General features: G+C 39.2%; 1 protein-coding gene across 1 annotated transcript; it reads left to right on the top strand.

Moving 5' to 3' along the window:
- Positions 1–1,730: 1,730 nt before the first annotated feature.
- On the top strand, positions 1,731–14,562 carry LOC119720811 (all trans-polyprenyl-diphosphate synthase PDSS1-like). The gene is made up of 10 exons (XM_038190664.1): positions 1,731–1,917; positions 3,831–3,871; positions 3,998–4,112; positions 7,668–7,801; positions 8,642–8,783; positions 10,048–10,159; positions 11,193–11,302; positions 12,018–12,212; positions 12,972–13,052; positions 14,342–14,562. Exons 1-10 carry the CDS (start codon positions 1,762–1,764, stop codon positions 14,480–14,482), a joined length of 1,227 nt encoding a protein of 408 aa, XP_038046592.1. The 5' UTR covers positions 1,731–1,761; the 3' UTR covers positions 14,483–14,562.
- Positions 14,563–18,201: the final 3,639 nt, after the last annotated feature.

The following is an 18,201-nucleotide window of genomic DNA, read 5'->3' as shown; positions in this document are numbered from 1 at the left end:
CAGCCGGGGGTACTGCCCACTGCCCAAACAATGATCAACGCATTGCGTATGCTTAGAGAATTACCCACAATTCCGGTTTTTACCGTTTTGGTCTGGCTCTAATCACTTTACGCGATCCCCTGACGTCTCATACACTGACTTTAGGCAAAATAGTCAGACTTTCGCGGTCTAGTAACCAGACTTTAACTCTTAAAGAAACATCGAATGAAAAGGGAAACATCAAATGCATATTGCAAAAGATCGAATGCAAACATACCGATGAAACATCGAATACAAATAGCTCGAAATGTCAAACATATGTGTGAAACATTGCTCACATATTTGAGATTATCGCAAATATATTGTAAAACAACACACACAATTGTATCGAAAAACATCGCACATTTAATGCAAAAAATCGAACATAATATTGAAAACATCGCACATATATATCGTCAAAAACATCGCACATATAAATTAAAAATCGCATATAAATGTAAAACATCGCACACATATATTGAACATCGCACATATATTGTAAAACATCGCACAAATATATTAAACATCGCGCAAATAATGAAAAACGTCGCACACTTATATTGAACATCGCACGTAAATGTAAAAGATAACAAACACATATTGAACATCCAACATATATATTGCACAATATTGAATATTTCAACGTTTGACACGCCATATTCTTTTGGTGAGGAAATCATTCAAATCACTTATGTACTTTAATTTCCAGTTATCATGGAATTTCAACACAGACGCGTAACTAATTTGTCCACGCGCGGATCACATGCATGCATGCATAGCGCATATCATGGGTACGTGATATTTAATCAAAATGAAACCATGTCGTATCATGAAAACGATATCAGAATTGTCGAATTATAATTACAGTACAAGCTGAATATTAATTTCTTACGTTACTATTATGAATATTGGGTTCGTAAACTTTAAAATTGTACTTTGGTTGCAAATTAATATATTTGAAGGTCTACCTAGAATTTAAATAATTAGGTTGCTCTTAATAAACATTTCATTGTCGATTAATTGCCTGTAAATTCTTAATCGGCCACAATAAACTCAAACCTAAGAGATGCAAAAAGGTATTTTTACTTACGTTTATTTTTGAGGAATAAAGTCTCGAAACATCTTTTAAGGTAAGTTACTGGCTATCGTTTATGCAGTCAACTGTGATATTGGAAAATTAAAAATACTTGTCAAGTCGAAATGACCCAAACGGATGGGAATGGGACAACCGCTGATTCGGATAGGCCTGGCCTACCATCCAGTTTACTTTGAATAGGCTAAATAACTCCACCTGAAACTTTATTTGACTGACTGCCCGGCCTAGGCCGAGCCTGGCGCCTGTTGGCGACGAAGTTTCTCATAGAGGGGTGGATTCTATACCAAAACAAAACACAAACGTTCCTAATTTTCACAGTTTTCACAGGCCTTGTAGAACTCCAGGTGGTGCTTGGTAGTGCATTAACTTGTCAGTTAACTTGATTAATTAAAGCCTACTCTATTACAGCATATTTTTCTGATGTATCCAAAAATGAGGTGAGATTGGTATGGGGCATTATTAGGCTTCATTTTTAAAAGTTAACTCGCCGATGGGCAAAGACCGGAGCCTCATCAAAAGCATCCGCCACTTTTTTTTTTTGACGGAGGCTAGCATGCGTGCACGTCAATGAAAAGCGGCACCAATGATGTCAGCATTTAATTTGCGTGGCGGCGCCGGAAACCAGTGTTTTTGAGAAGTGTTTCAAGATGGCGACCTTCATGTGGTTACAGAACGTGGGTCTATTGCGTCAAATTCGACTTTCTTTGCCGCGAAACTTGCGATTATGTCTGAAGAAAATTAATTCGACGTCCGACAAGAGTATAAGCACAACCTGCTGTCGATGTGGATTGTCTTCTACCGTGGTAGAAAAATAGTTTTTGTAACTTTTATAAAAAAAAAATAATCGGGAGGTGCAACGTTGTGCAATTAGCTGCAGTGCAAATTTCGAGTGTTGCATTTTTTTTGGGGGGGGGGGGGCTAAACTGCGTCAACAAGCGTCAACAAGCGTCAACAAGCATCAACACATTTTGTGTATGCTTTTGAAGATTAAAAGTAAATTTATATGGTAGAAAAAGCAATAAAGAACATCTGCATATCAATTTAAGTTAAAATTATTTTTTTTTAATGCGATGGCACTGCTTCACGTAAACAAAATGGCGGCCAACACAAACTCGACAGAGTCGTCAAACGTTTTGTGTTGAAAAAAAAAAATTTTGAAATAGTTTTTACTTAATTTATATGAGCTCTGAAGTAGACCCGTGAACGTGGCGTTGTATACAATTACAAGCCACGTTCACGGGTCTAATGCTGAAGGTGTTCTTTGTTGCCATTTCTACCATTATAAAGCTGTTTTTGATTTTCCAAAACTTCTACAAAATTTGTTGATGCTGGGTTGACGACCGTTGAAGTTTGTTGACGCCAGTTGACGCTTGTTGACGCTTTTTGACGATTTGGGGTCATTCCGTGCCAATTCAACGGGCCATGGCACCATATGTCACAGATTTTGTTCAAACTTGGTGGAAAGGTTCTGCTATAGATGAGGTCGAAAGCGAAACTTCAAATTGCTTTCCGTTGAGGTGTTACGGTAGCCAAAAAACGGGAAACTGACTGGCCTTAGTCCCACTAACTGGGGCAAAGGTATTGTTGTTAAGTATTTTGCGTGGTTTTGTGTTGTGAACTTTTGGAAATTGCAACAACTAGTACGACAGACCAACATCCCAAATGTCAAAAAAGGAAGTTCTAGTGCCCCAGTAAGTGGTGGGACTAGACTGGCCCATAGAATATATCACTGACTTTAAACTAGTTGACCCATATCTTGAGGTTGAGATTGATTTGGAAGCTGAATTTGAATACATTGGTACAACTAATGTAGTAGAGCAGGAAAGTAGGAAAATAATGCCCATCATACCTCACACCTTTATTTTAGGGAGGGTCAAAAATGATCGGTCATGATGCATCACATGCATTTTTTTCAAATGCTTGGAACTTTGCATAAACTTTTTTTTATGTCAATTTTAATGTAATCTCTGACTAAATATTGACATTTATGTGAAAGAAAGCTTTTGTAGATGTCTTCCCTGATTTGGGTGACCCTTAATATGGCCCCTGCCAGAAATCTGCCGTAAAATTGGCCAAAAACAAGGGGGGCAATCCCCATGTGGCTCATGGGATATAATTTTCTAGGTTTTTTTTTTAGGAAAGAGTGCATCTTCAAGATATATATTATCAAAAAAAAATTCATGTTTATCTGGCATTTACATGAAAAATCGAAGCTGCAAAAGCACCCCCAAATTGGGCGACAATGTGCGTTAGACACACATTGTGCATGTGCAGGCAAGTTTTCATTGAATTCGAGGCGATTCACAATGCAGTGCGCCACCAAGAGTTTGCCACGGAGAGTCCATTTTTCAAGTTTACGGTCGACAAAACATGGCCCATTTGAATGAGTGTCAGTAGACAACTTGAGCTAATATGTCATAGATTGGGGGATAGCGTTCTGCCGCCTTACAAAAAACACCATATTGATAACAAGAAAAGAAATGGGCAAACAGATCCTCGAATCATACGCTTACGAAACCACTGACCGGAAAAACTAACAATTTAAAATGTCCCGCGCTGCGAATTTGTCGACCATCTCCCACAATGTACTGGGAAAAATGAACTCTCCGGGGCAAACTCTTGGTGGCGCACTGCATTGTGAATCGCCCGAATTGTAGCTATAATTGCTATAAACTTGAAGTTCAGTTCCAACATGTTATCTTTGTCTCTCAAACAGGCATCTTCAAATTGCAAAGGTAGACTGAGGACCAACAATAGGTAATTTACAAAATTACTCCTCACATTTTAACCTCTTCGCTTTTCGGATGTGTCTTTGATTTCTTATAGAAGTTTTCATCTTGTATGTTGAGCTTTTTTGGTCTCTGTTCTTTCTTGTTTGTTCAGGTATCTTTATAGTCGGTGTTTTTCTACCAATTCAAATGTGTTTCCTAAGGAAACGTGTAGCCCGGAGAAGCTGACCCAAGATGAACTTGCTTCTCTGCATGGAAATATATGCAAAGTACGTAAGTTGATTAGTGCTGTGGACTCGGTGAAGGAAATGTTGATGGCATTTTCTGAGAGGGAATTTTCATCTGGGAGATGTTTATTCAATATTAGGTTTTTTTGGGTGGGGAGTGGACGGGATCGGTATTGTGTTGAGGAGGCATAGGCTGAGGTGGTATGGTCACGTGGAGAGAAAGGAAGATGCCAGCTGGGTCAAGAGGTGTACCAACATAGTCGTGGGAGGGCCCACACCTGTCGGCCGACCGCGCAAGACGTGGCAGAGTTCCATGAGTGATGACATGCGTCTGCTTGGAGTCAATGCGAGGAACGCGACAGAAAGGGCCAAGTGGAGGAGAGCCATAGGGAGAAAGCAGGCCAACCCAGAACAGACTGGACAACTGCCTCAAAACTGACGATGATGATGAAGATGCCCTTCACTTATGTATTTTTTATCAACACTGTATACTCCGTGTTGTCCAAGGACTTGCGATAAAAAAATCACAAGTTTACTAGGGTGGGACTCGAACCCATGACTTCCTGCTTACTAATGCAGACGTCTTAACACGTCTTCACAGCCGAGCATGCCGGGGTCGGTTGGCGGGTTCGAATCTGTTATTGCAGCAGGTACTGCAACCAAACTGTTGATAAGATAGAATTTGTGTCGGGGGAGATGTAAATTTAATAATTCGGTTTTGCCCTTCACATGTACAGTGTTTTTAAAATAATTACTTCTGTGAATACCAAAACCCAATATTGAATAAACATCTCCCAGACGAAAATTCCGTCTTAGAAAATACATGTACCATCAACATTTCCTGCACAGAGTTCATGGAGATGTAAGTTCTATATTCAGTTTTGCCCTTCACAGAGGTATACATGTACAGTGTTTATAAAAGAATTACATCTGTGAATGGCAAAGCACAATTTTGAATTAACAATTGATGGTGCTTTGTGAACGCTTAAAGGGAATATACATCATTTGCTTTTGCTGTAATTTTCAGAAATGGATGGAATTGGGGGGTTGGAAATATATAGCAAATATAGTTACACTGACTTTTTTGAGGTTTTGGGTTCGAAAATGCTATGAAAACCAAGAAAAATGATCATTTTCCTGTAGTCTGGTTCCCTGACTCCATATCAGAAGAAACAGAGCAGTTTACATACATTGGGGAATTGTAAGGTCAGGGAACCAGTCTAGCTGGCTCGTACTTGTTCATAGGTTTGTAATCGATTGCAAACAAGTGTGATGGTCAATTGGGGCCAGTATTTGAAAAAAAGCCAGTTGTTTCCAACGCTGATCGGCCGATCAGCGTTGGAAATTGATACAAAAAAACAAGTTTTCTTGAAAATGACAGTATACCAGGTGCCATGATTTTACAGGATGCTTTACACTGTCATTCACTAACAGTCCAGCAAGGTATTTCAAAAGGATTTGGTAGTTTTATTTTTTGATGTTTGCAAATGTTGTATTTTCCCTTTAAGTGAGCTCCAGTGTGGAGGATGCACATTGTATGCACATTGACAGGATTGCGCGTAAAGGGCTGGACTAATTGTCACATACATGTGTGCACACCTGTTTCTGCTTCTGCTCAATACTGTGCAATCACCTCCATTTGGCGGTTATCACGCACAGGTCAATTGTTGCATTGCTGCATAGACCGTTTCACAGATACCACTATCTGTGTGACCCTGTCATGATAGGACATATTTTCAATGAAGTGTCCCCAACCATTACCACGTGATCACAAAGTGGCGATATCCATAATTAAAGGGCTACTAGGTCCTGGAACAGCCCAATTGGGCTACAAAACGCGCTTTGAACGAGATGATGTTAATCGGAAAGAACATTTAAAAGTAGGATATAAACATCCACACAACTATCCTTTCAAAACTGGGCATTTTTGTGTTATTCCTGTTTTATACGTGCGAGAACAAATTTCGGGGTCCACTTTTGTGACCCCATAAATTCGAGCCGTTTGGATGCTAGTTGTGATTTCATTCGTAAAGTGTTCGCCTTTTGCGGACGTTGAAGAAACCACTCTTTTTGCATTGATGGTGATTGGTCACCGCTGTTCCCGAGACGCACAACGTGTATATCGTACACTGAGAACGACACAAAAAACATATTCGTACTCCGTCATGTCCGATGTAAACAAGCAGAATTTTTCGTCTTTTCTCGGGAACGGTAAGACATTAGGTTGGTTTCCTTTCAACCAGATGTTTAAGATAAGGCTAAGTTAACAATCCAAAACATAAAATTTTCGGGGATTTCAGGACCTAGTGCCCCTTTAAACAGTCTAAGGGCGCTGGATACATAGTGGCCGTTTATTTAAAGGGCCCATGAAGTGAATATTTCTGAGGAACATTTTTTGTGCTACTTTCTAATCCTCTTAAGTGTATGAAAACTAATTGATATTCCTTTTTCGTTAATTTGTTGAAAGGTGCACTTCTTTAAACATTAACAAATTTTCCATGCTTTTCCGGACAACTGAGGGCGCTGTTTGCGTGATGTCATTTCAGGGAGACACTGTTCATATTTGGTGCTTTTCTGTTGAAATAGTGAACCCAAAAAAATGCCCATTGAAAACATTTGTGAGAAAAGTCTGCTCATTGGCTTACTGCCATGAACTGACACAACAACAAATCACTAATAAAAAGAAAGTTTACGACAGCGAAATATCCAAAAATTTTGCAACTTTTTTGTGCATAAACTAATTCGTCGGGTGCCCGGCAGAAGGGCATATGAGCGTTCTGACGCAAAAATCATTTTCAAGAAAATTGCATCAATTGAAAGGTTCCAATGTTCCCCCACACGTAATATAAATCGTACGAATTTGAAATTTGTCACGCGTGTGAATCATACGTTTTGGAACAACTGGTAGTAATTTCTGACAAAAATGTTTAAATTTCATTAAAATAGAGGCAGTTTGCTGCATATGCCTTTTTGCTGGGAACATTTTGGTCATTACGGGCTATTGCATAAGGGCATATGCACATAATGCCCTTCTGCCGGGCACACGAAGAATTGCAACATTGAGGTTTCTGCCTGATATGACATCACACTTTTGCTCATGAAAATGGAAATTCTCATTAGCATAAAAACCAAAAAGGCACCAAAATACCCTTGAAAATGGCAAAATGAAAATTGAAAATAAGGTTAAAGGGACACAAAGGTGCATTTGCAAGGATTGCATTAAAAATATTACGTTTCACGGGCCCTTTAAGTGTCTGTAATGTCTTTCTGTTATCTGTAACCATTGAGGGCTAATTATGCAGTGAGTCTGTAAAAGTCACCTGCGTATTTAAGACTTTTGGTCAAACTGGAGTTGAGTGCCCTGAAGGGAATTTAATCAGTCCAAAAAGTATATCAGTTTGTGGTCTTGTGTATCTCATGTGAGATTTAACCTACGTGCTCTGTTCATTCATAGAAGAAAACCTGCAGAAACTTTTCAAATTGAGTTTCCTCAGCTTGCATGTCAATATTTCTGAATCATAAACTGTTCAGTCAGTATTCTTTGTTGCTGGTACTCATCATTTTATTTATGATACATTTTTCTTTTCACTATTTTAGGAGTTAATCACTGAGCGCAGATCTCTACAAGAAGTAGCCCAGTACTATTTTGACGGTAAAGGCAAAGCCTTCCGTCCAATGCTAGTCCTACTCACTGCCGGAGCGTGCAACTCCCACACCCACGGTGCCAACAGGTAACTAGTAAAGCCTTTCCTAGCTTGAGAGAAAAATAAGAAATATGCCATAATTGCTAAAATTGTTTTCTCCTGTCAATATTCATAATTGTTATTTATATCAGGCTTCCAGTGGTAAAAATAAATCAGCGTATGGTATATTTTCGTAAAAAAGTATCCGGACGACTACAACATTATGTCGGTAAAAGTACCCAGATGAGGACAATATTACTTTTGATATTGTCCTCACTCTGGTATTTTCACTGGTTCCTGTACAATCTAGAGCGTAGAACCTCACAGTTGTCAACCAGTCAACCAGGGTAATACGTAGTACCGTCGCTCCCACACGCAGACACATCACGCAGCAGGGTATACGCGCACTGTTGTCAACAACTACAACAGTAGCTTCGATTGTTGTGACATTTGCTTCGGTGAACGAAGAATAATTTGAAGAAATGTGAGAAATAAAACGGTCCTGAAATTTATTTCTTGCCGATCTAGTCAGCCTAATATTAATAATAATAATAATACTGGACGGCATTTTTCGGGGATACAAGAATATAATTGCACTTGCTATACAATATTGCACTCATCTTCGACTTGTGCAATATTGTTATAGCTCATTCAATATATTCTTGTATGCCCCTCAAAGCCATACAATAATATATAAATACAATTGTTCCATTATTCTGATGTTACCCTCTTCAGTCTTAAAGGGTGTTTTCAAGTTCTAGAACAAAAATATATGCCACACTTTATGCAGAAATACAGTGTCTAATGGTGGTCTTGTTCAAAATACCCCCAATTTTTTGATGTGATTGATGATATTTTTTTCACTGAACTACTTTTTCGGTCCTATAGACAACTCCTAGACACCCAGCGTCAGATAGCCATGATAGCTGAGATGATCCACACAGCTAGCCTGATGCATGATGACGTCATAGATAACGCTGACACGAGGAGAAATAAGACGGCCATCAATGAGAAATGGGGACAGAAAAAGGTACGGAATGCCGTGGTCCAATAGTAAGGGTGTTTAATAGCCTCATGTGCAGTGGAACATGGTGCTTGTGTTCTTTGGCAAGACACTTTACTGCAATTGCCTCTTTCTACATTATTCGTGTAAATGGCCCATTAGGGAGACTCGTTATGATAAAAGTTGTACCTTTAAGGGAGACAAGGTAGATCGGGCAGTTCTATTTTAATTTCAAGACGCAACCTAGAGAAACAGACACCTTGTAAAGTTGTAGTAAAATGTTTCAGATCTCCGTTTATTCATCAGGATTGCATGATTGTAACTGTAAAATACCAAGTGACATTCAGTTCTATGATGTGCATATTGATGAAATGTGTATCGTGAATTTGCTCGTCTTGAAACAATGTAATACAGTAAACTCCGGCTAAACCGGCACTCTCGGTACCCGAGAATTTGTGACGACTTACGCGAATGCCGATATATGCTATAAGTCGTCATTTTGCCGACTTTCATTTTGCCGACTTACATGAATGGTCTTTTGCACACATGATTCATTGCACTAATTGGCTTCGATTAACCCTGGATTATCTCCTTAATGTGTGAGTTGAATCCAGCAAATTGATCCTCGAATTGTATCATCACATTTGGGGTATTGATAGTGGAGACCACGATACATATGTGTACGTGCACAGTAACAACTTAAATGCGTGCGTGGTCCGGTATATACCACGCACGCATTGACTGCAGCAGTAGTCATTCAATAAGACGACCCCCAAAATGGACAGAGCGCATCCGTACAGCCTAGAGGGGGTACTGGTATTGATATGCTCACGATGCATATGTATGCGATGTATGCAGCAAAGATCCTATAGCACCGCGTAGTGGTATGCAGTAGGACACCCTTTTTCAACACCGATGCATGCAGCGATCACAAGCCGTGTGAAACCACTTTTCACTCGACACTTTGCCAACCGCAGTACAGGAAGTCAATGCCAATGCGTGATTTGTTGAATGCCGACTTACACAAAGGATTTTGTAATGCTTTTTATGGAAAGGGGACCGAGAGTAACACAACGACTTGAGCGAAATGGCGACGTGTAAAAGCCGACTTAGAAATAAATAATCCAATGGAAATGCATTATGGACAATCGGGACTTTAGTCAGACGGCCGACTTGAGCGATTTGAAGAGTTGTACGATGTCGGTTTAGCCAGAGTTTACTGTAAGTGTTTTCCTTCCTGGAAAATCATTTGACTTAGTTCTTTTGTTTGTCTTTTTATTCTCTTCTGCAGTCTATCCTAGCTGGTGATTTTGTCCTGTCGGTATCCTCTAAGGTTTTAGCAAGGATTGGCAACGAAGAGGTGGTCTTGATTCTATCGCAAGTTATAGACGACCTTGTGAGGGGTGAGTCCATATTTTCTTTTGGTGATTGCTAAATTAGTCACAAGAGCAATGTAAGATGTCAAGAGCTTCTGGTGGTACTCTCAGTGTTCTCTATTCTGGTAACTTTTTGTGCCGAAGCAGCTACAAGACTGAAGACTGTGCCTTAAGGCAGGTTCATGCTTCAGGAATGGAAAACTAATATGACTTCAGGAAACATTTGCTGTGAAATTTTGCTTTAGTTGAATTCGCAGTGGGAAAACTTGCCGTGACTTCACAATTATGCGTTTACTTTCAGGCTAAGTATGAACCGGCCTTAAAGGGAATATACAACATTTGCAAACATCGAAAAATATAACTATCAAGTTTTTAAGAAATACCTTACTGGGATGTTGGTAAATGACAGTCTAAAGCATCCTGTAAAATTATGGCACCTGGTGTGAAGTCATTTTCAAGAAAATGGTATTTTTGTATACATTTCCAATGGTGGTCGGCCGACCACCGTTGGAAAAACCTAACTATATTTCAACTACTGCTCCAAATTTACCTTTTTTCAGTCCAAATTTTGTTTGGTATTGGTTACATGTTCATGAACGGGTGCAGGCCAGCTAGACTGGTTCCCTTACCTTACAATTTTCTGGAAACTATCAATTGATCCATTTCATCTTTAGTGGAGTCAGGGAACCAGACTACTTGAACAATTTTGTTTTTCTTGGTTTTTCCAGCATTTTCGAACATAAAAATGTCAAACATGTCAGTGTAACAATATTTGATATGTTATACTAACCCCTCAAATACTCCATTTCTGAAAATTACAGCAAAAGCCAATGATGCACATTCCCTTTCAGACGACACCATTTTGCTCATAAATATGGAAATACAAAAAAGCACCGAAACACCCATTATATGGCAACGAAAATCTGTTTTCAAGTCTGTATTGTAGGACCACGACTCGCACTGTTTAAGAAATGAGAACACGTCCTTGTATTACTCATGCCAGTGGAAATCTGAACGGAGAAATCTGAATGGATTTGATCTTTTTGTTTTGTTTATTAAGGGGAGTTTATGCAGCTGGGGTCCAAGGAGGATGAAAATGAGCGTTTTTCTCACTACCTCAAGAAAACCTTCATGAAGACGGCCAGTTTGATGGCCCATAGCTGTCAGGCGGTAAGACCCTGAGTGTAATATGAACCTCATGCATGAAGGGTACAGACCAGTAAAATATATTCCAATAGGCACAGTGAGAAATACATTTTGTACCCCGACATCAACAAATCGTGAAAAGTACCTGAACTCTCAAAGGTCATCAAGACATACATTATATTAAAGATTGATTTTTTTTTGAGCCGAAACATGAGGGGTTTGAAATATTTGGAATTTTTTTTTTTTAGATTTGAAGGTTTTGAATTTTTAATATAGGTTTTCCCGGCTATTTTAAAACATTTGTCATTCAAATTCACCAACTCTAACATTTTATTTCGTCCTAGCAAAATTTCACACGCTTTTAACAAACCCAATTTAGTCGTTTCCAATCAATTTCAAAGTTTGGTCCCCCGTTTTAGTCACCGGGTCGAGAATATTCATCATTACAGATCAAATTCGTCTAAGCTGTTGCGGAAAGGCAGCATTCAGAGATCAAATTCATCTTATATAAATCAATTAGATGAATTTGATTTATGAATAACAAGGTTTGGCGTAGATGAGACGAAATAGAATACTCCGGGACGAAAACGTGTGCTTGTTGTTTGAATTTGCTTGAACACAATTTGAAATTGTCTGACAGAAGTCAAAATTAAACATTGGAAGTGCATTAAATCGATGATGATGGACGAATTTGAATATTAGAAATAGTGAATTCGAATGATAAACATTTTCAAATCAGGTGGCGGTACTGGGCAAGTGTAGTGACGAGGTGTGCCAGATAGCCTTTGAGTACGGCCGCAATGTGGGCATGGCATTCCAACTGATCGACGACGTTTTGGACTTTGTGTCCAGCGACTCCGAAATGGGAAAACCGACATCGGCAGACCTGAAGCTAGGGCTCGCTACGGGTCCGGTACTGTTTGCTGCCGAGAAGGTACAGTCATCACCAAGTTTGGAATGAAAAATAAGAAGGTTGAAAATTAGTTTGAGAATTAAAGATGTCTTCTTGCCAGAATGCGGCAGCAGTCATGCCCCAAGATAAACTAAAAGTATAAATTGTGACTCTCCAGCACAAAAACAGTCAAAGTTGCACGGCCATATTTTGAGACACAGCCTGTACATCAGGCAAAAAAAAATTCTTTTTAAACCGAAATTCAGATTTAGGCGTTAAAAGCTAGAATAGTGAAAATATTTCCCTTTATATGAAGTTAATTTGTAAATTTCCTAAGGAATTCACTTGGGACACCTTTAAGACAAATTTCTTGCCTTTTTTTAACTTTCTGAAGCCCGAGTTTGGGAAATGAAAATACATCATTGGTAAGCTTATTCAATGGCCTTTCCAATGAGCCCAAAATCACAGTACTGGTTTTGTGCTGGGGGCACAATTTAAGATTGCAAATATACATGTAGCTTGACAAGATCTGTCTTATTGCCTCAGTCGTAGAAAAACTGCAGGAAAACTTTATTGCATGATGTAATATGAAAACTTGGTGCTTCTGCGAAATTAGGAATGTAGTTTCTTGGCAATTTCGAAAGTTTAAGCTAAGAACCTTTGAAGTTCTCTCTAAAGCTTCTGTTAAAAAAGTCTGCCAATTGCTTTTTGTAGAAAGATTTAACATTGAAGCACAAACTGAGAAAACAATTGGATCCAGACAAATTTGTTAAAAGTTGACTAAACTCTTTCTGAATGCAGTTCCCTGAATTGGACGCTCTGATTATGCGACGATTCAGCGAGCCAGGTGACGTGGAGAGGGCAAGAGAAGCTGTTGCCAAGGTAACATGGATAGAAGATACAAAATTTTAGTAACAAATTTTTTTTATGAAGTCCAGAAAAGCAGGAAGAAACTTTATCCTCCCCCTCATAGGTACATTTGTTGTATTTTTTAAGCCAGAAGGCAAGGCTTTTTAAATGGATTAATGGTTTGCCCTACAGTGTGGGGGAGTGTAGCCTAGTGGTTAGGGCTCGTGACTCATGGTCAGAGGGTCAGGGGTTCATTTCCAGCTGCCGGTCATATTTTGTGTCCTTGGGCAAGACACTTCATCCCAACTTGCCTCTCTCCACCCAGGAGTATATAATGAGTACTGACATTAAATGGGGAGTAGTCTGCAATGGACTGGCATCCCATCCAGGGGGGAATAGACATATTCTCAGACATTTCAAGACAAGAAAACCAGATGGGCCAACAATAGTAGGCAGCCCTATCACTAAGCTGTAAGCCCACCTAAGTGCTCGGCAAATGAGAACCATATTGTCCAGTAATGAAATTGTTAACTACTTAAATGCAAGACTGATATTTTGTAAAAGGTAATGGACACCAAAACCCCTATTAAAATAAATCTTAAACAGGTTATTGAAAACTAACCTGTCAAAAAAGTTCAGCTCGGTATACATTTTGGGCAAAAAATGTGAAGATACATGTTCATCTCTCATGATGCAAAGCAAGGTTTCTGTTGAAAGCCCTCCCTTCCAAAATGTTCATTAATAATTATCCCTAACTCCCCAGCCTAATTTACTAGGAACCATACCCATTCAGGCAAATTCCAACACCCACATGGGAAATTGTACACACACACTGTTGGACTTAGTTTCTGGAGGTATGCCAACCCCAGTGTAAAAGACCATCTGTTTTAGGGGAACTGTACCTATCCCAACAGATTTAAACAAAACCTGCTGTTGAACTTTGATGGGTTGTGTTCGGTTAGGGTTAATACGTTTTGGCTTGCACCCTCTTGTTGTATGATCCCCAGTTTGTCATTTAGGAAAAATAACTCACATTTGGGGATATGTAATTAATTGCAAACTAAACCTAATTTGGGCATTTGGAGGCAGTATTTGAAAAACATTTTTTTGTTTTCTTACAATGGTTTTGTCCGAACCATCGCAAGGAAATGATGGTAATTCCTCTTTTCTTGAATAAGACAGCATACTCCCGGGATGCTTGATACTACTATTTACTTTATACAAGTCAAGTAGGATATTTCATGATATTTTGGCAGTTTTGTTTTTGATGTTTGCAGATGTTTTCCATTACCTTTTACATCTTTTTTTCTTCTTTCTTTTAGACGGACGGAATTGAGCAGACACGGTACATCGCCAACAAGTACAGCCAGGAAGCCAAGAGGCAGATCAGCCAGTTGACGCCAAGCCCGGCCAGTCAAGCCCTCACAGAGCTCTCACAACGGGTCATCACCAGGCTAAAATAACCCTCCGAGTCTCTATATATTTATTGTTTAACACTGTGATGGCATTATATGTAATTCATAAATACCTAAGACAGTTTACGCATTCCTATTGGTCGAGAGCCCGTCACGTGGCCGGTCTTAAACGGATGATAAAGACATTGCTAGCGGGTCTTAAACACTTTTCCAGTGTCACAATAAAATGTGGACTCCTAAAAATCCAGTGCCTCTTTTCGTTTCGTTGGTTGAACGTTCACAATCCTCACGTAGGCATGCGCAACACTACCAGGGAGTCAGAATTTTATAGTTCTAAATTCAAAACGCAACGCGCCAGGTGCGTTCTGCGCGACATCGCGCAGAACATGATACGCGCTCGTCAATCTCCATAAAAGGGTTGTTTACATCTTACTCGCCAGCTGAACACTCCATTATTTTGCAAGAGGGATGTTTCAAAAAGCATAAAGTGAATTTGTTGAACAAAATCGGGATGTTTTGAACAAATTATATGATTTTTTTTTACCGAAAAGGTATTTATGAATGGGAATAAATATGTGCTCCGTCAGTATTTATCACTCTGTTTAAGACCGCTTAGAGTCTGGGTGCTGATAATTACCCTCGCCTCCGGCTCGGGTAATTATCAGCACCCAGACTCTAAGTGGTCTTAAACAGAGTGATAAAAACCTCCGGAGCACACATTTATTCCCTTATTTTAGACTCATTTCATGTTTGAAAGCAATGTTTCTCAGGAATGCAAAAATAGATGTAGGGGAGTCAGGTTGGCGTAGCTGTACTTGCCAGTTCAACTCACAAGCTTTTCAAATGAGCTTTGACAAAGGCATTCCTTCCTTATTGTTCATCCACTGTTAAAGGGAATGTACAACATTTGCTTTTGCTGCAATTTTCAGAAATACACGGATTTGGAGGATTAGTATGGTATATAAAATATTGTTAAACTGACTTGTTTCATGTTTTGGGCTTGTAGATGCTGGAAAAACCATGAAAACCTATCATGTTCTTGTAGTCTGGTTCCCTGACCCCACTTAAGATGAAACGAAGCAATTAATACACTTTGGGAAATTGTAAGGTCAGAGAATCAGTCTAGCAGGGTTGTACCCCTTCACAGGTGTGTGATCAATAGCAAAGAAAAGTCAGAAAACTAAATATGAAAAATTAAGAACAGTTTTGAAAAAAGCCAGTTTTTTCCAACGCAGTTTTTCTTGAAAATGTCAGCCCACCAGCAGCCACGATTTTATAGGATGCTTTAGACTGTCATTCCCTAACAATTCAGTAAGGTATTTCGTGATAATTTGATCATTTCGTTTTTTGATGTTTGCAAATGTTGTATTTTCCCTTTAAGTTATGAATGGGCTTGTGATTGACTTGTAAAATTGACTGGTGATGAACTTGTGATGAACGCTTCTATATGATGACGTTTATAATTGATTATTTAGGAAAGTTGGATTGATATTTAAAGTGATGTAGGAAGTTTTCTGGAAAAATAATCAATTTGTACTACAGACAGTGCAACCCTTGATGTGTAGGCCCATCATCGAAAATGTGGTTCATCAGTGCAACTTTTCAAACCCTTTTTTGGCATTGTACTTTCTTGACGACGTGATCCATCTGTTCAGTTTCAGTCACCCAGATAAATCTGCTGTAAGTCTTTGATATGTGTAGACAAGTCCAGGCTCATGCTCACTGTACACTCACGAGGCCCCCTTCAATGGAGAAGTCATTGTGTATGCTGCTGTACAAAGAACCTGCTGTGTGATGGATTATTTGAATAATAGCCAATACAATGCTTTCGCCATTGAAGGGGGCCTTCTTGATAGGAATGATAGTGCGCCCGGAGTGGTCTATACTGAGAGGGATGTTTCACATGTCTGTGTTGACTTCAGTGGATGAACTATTGATTAATAATCTAAATTTGTTTTACATGAAGAAAGGTTCATTATGAGCATGGCTGTGGTTAGATGTCTACTGTAAACACTGAATTTTGGGGTTTTTTTTCCATTAAAAAATAGGTATATTTGACGTGCAGTATAGTAAATGACACCAGTAGGTATAGGACTTAATGCAGGAATTTGTATGTGGACCACTCCATGGTGCTCATTTAATATAATAATAATTATAAATAGCAAATTTTGACTGCTGTGATGTGGGATATGACGTTTTTAAAACACCCGAGGGGCGCATAGCACCCGAGGCGATTCGACCCGAGGGGGTTAAAAACGGCATATCCCATATCACAGCAGTCAACAACTATTTTGTTATATCGTGCCAATAAGTCTAAAAGATATATGGTTGTAACTTAGGGCGTGAGAAATAAATTAAACCACTGCCATGCGACCTTAGATAACTGAAAGTTTTGATTTTGGTGTCCTGCCGGACATGAAACTGAGCGGTTGACGTTGCAGTTCTCGTTGACATTGCAATTATTCTCATTGAGCGAAGCTAGCGCGCCCTCAGGTTCCATACGCGCGCATAATGATCGCAGTGCGATATCACTGATCTCCACGTAAAAATAAGTGTGTGACATGCGTTTTTATAGGGGACGTCTTTATAGTCCGAAGTCCCATTGGTCCGAAGTCCCATTGGTCCGATGTCCCATTGGTCCGAAGTCCCATTGGTCCGACGTCCCATTGGTCCGACGGCCCATTGCTCTATACGTTTCATTGGTATAAACGTCCCATTGGTCCGACATCCCATTGGTCCCAAGTCCCATTGGTCCCAAGTTCCATTGGTCCCAAGTCCCATTGGGACGAAGTCCAATTGGTCCTAAGTCTCATTGGTCCGACGCCCCATAGGATTAGGGTTAGGGTTAGGGTTAGGGTCAGTCAACCTGAACAAGTGGAACTACACAATAGTACGTTTCGGACCAATGGGACTTTGGACCAGTGGGACTTTGGGCCAATGGGACTTTGGGCCAATGGGACTTCGGACCAATGGGACTTCGGACTATCGAGACTCAATCGTTTTTATATACCAGACACTTGGCCGTTCTAGACCAATGAATTTACAGTGTCCAAGCACACAATATAACAAAAGAGTTTATGTAACAAATTTGGTCTTACCATTACAATATTTATTCAATTTAAGTAGTTCAGTATAGTTCCCTGCTCAGGTTGTTGATATAAGGGGCCTCACAGAGTTGTCAAAAAGACATTCAATTGCACATAGTTATAGTTTTCACAAAGGCCGATAAAAGAAACATACACGTTTATTAGGGAGTATAACGGCGACCCTGGATGAACAGAGTTTTAAATTAGTCTTTGTGACTTGTGCAAGTTCCCACAATTTTACTTGTGTGAGTTTTTCAAAAGGATTTTTCATAGTAGCTTCAGGTCCTTATATAAACCCATTTATTTTTTTTATGTACAACATGGTTTCATACAATTTTACAATTCATAAAACTACTTTTATTGCTATTTGAGATAACGGAATTTTATGTTTTGTATTTTGATGTACTATAGAGAACAATAAATTTATAGCTATAAATAAGGTGTTACAAAGGCTAAATTTTGTTCATTAAATCTTAATGAAAATGGGTTAATTTCAACGTTCAACTTTTTCTTGGGGGACGGGTGTTATACGAGGTTATAGTCCTTGTCTCTTGAAAGTAGCAGTGCATGTCAATTCTCTCCTTTTTTTTGTTTAAAATCAATCAATCGAACTGTTCAAGTCAATAAAATTGTAAGAAAGTAAAAATTACAAGACTGTAATGTAAAGTCCACTTTTTAGCC

The sequence above is a fragment of the Patiria miniata genome, unplaced genomic scaffold (assembly GCF_015706575.1).
Source record: "Patiria miniata isolate m_02_andy unplaced genomic scaffold, ASM1570657v1 HiC_scaffold_9, whole genome shotgun sequence".
NCBI classification, from domain to species: Eukaryota; Metazoa; Echinodermata; class Asteroidea; order Valvatida; family Asterinidae; genus Patiria; species Patiria miniata.
This window is presented reverse-complemented; position numbering and strand designations above follow the sequence as displayed.

Excerpts from the sequence above, each read along its gene's own strand:
- LOC119720811 (XM_038190664.1), top strand. The coding sequence starts at position 1,762 with ATGGCGACCTTCATGTGGTTACAGAACGTGGGTCTATTGCGTCAAATT. Across the intron at positions 3,872-3,997 it reads AGACTGAGGACCAACAATAG|GTATCTTTATAGTCGGTGTT; the intron begins GTAATTTACAAA and ends TTGTTTGTTCAG. Across the intron at positions 4,113-7,667 it reads TGCATGGAAATATATGCAAA|GAGTTAATCACTGAGCGCAG; the intron begins GTACGTAAGTTG and ends TCACTATTTTAG.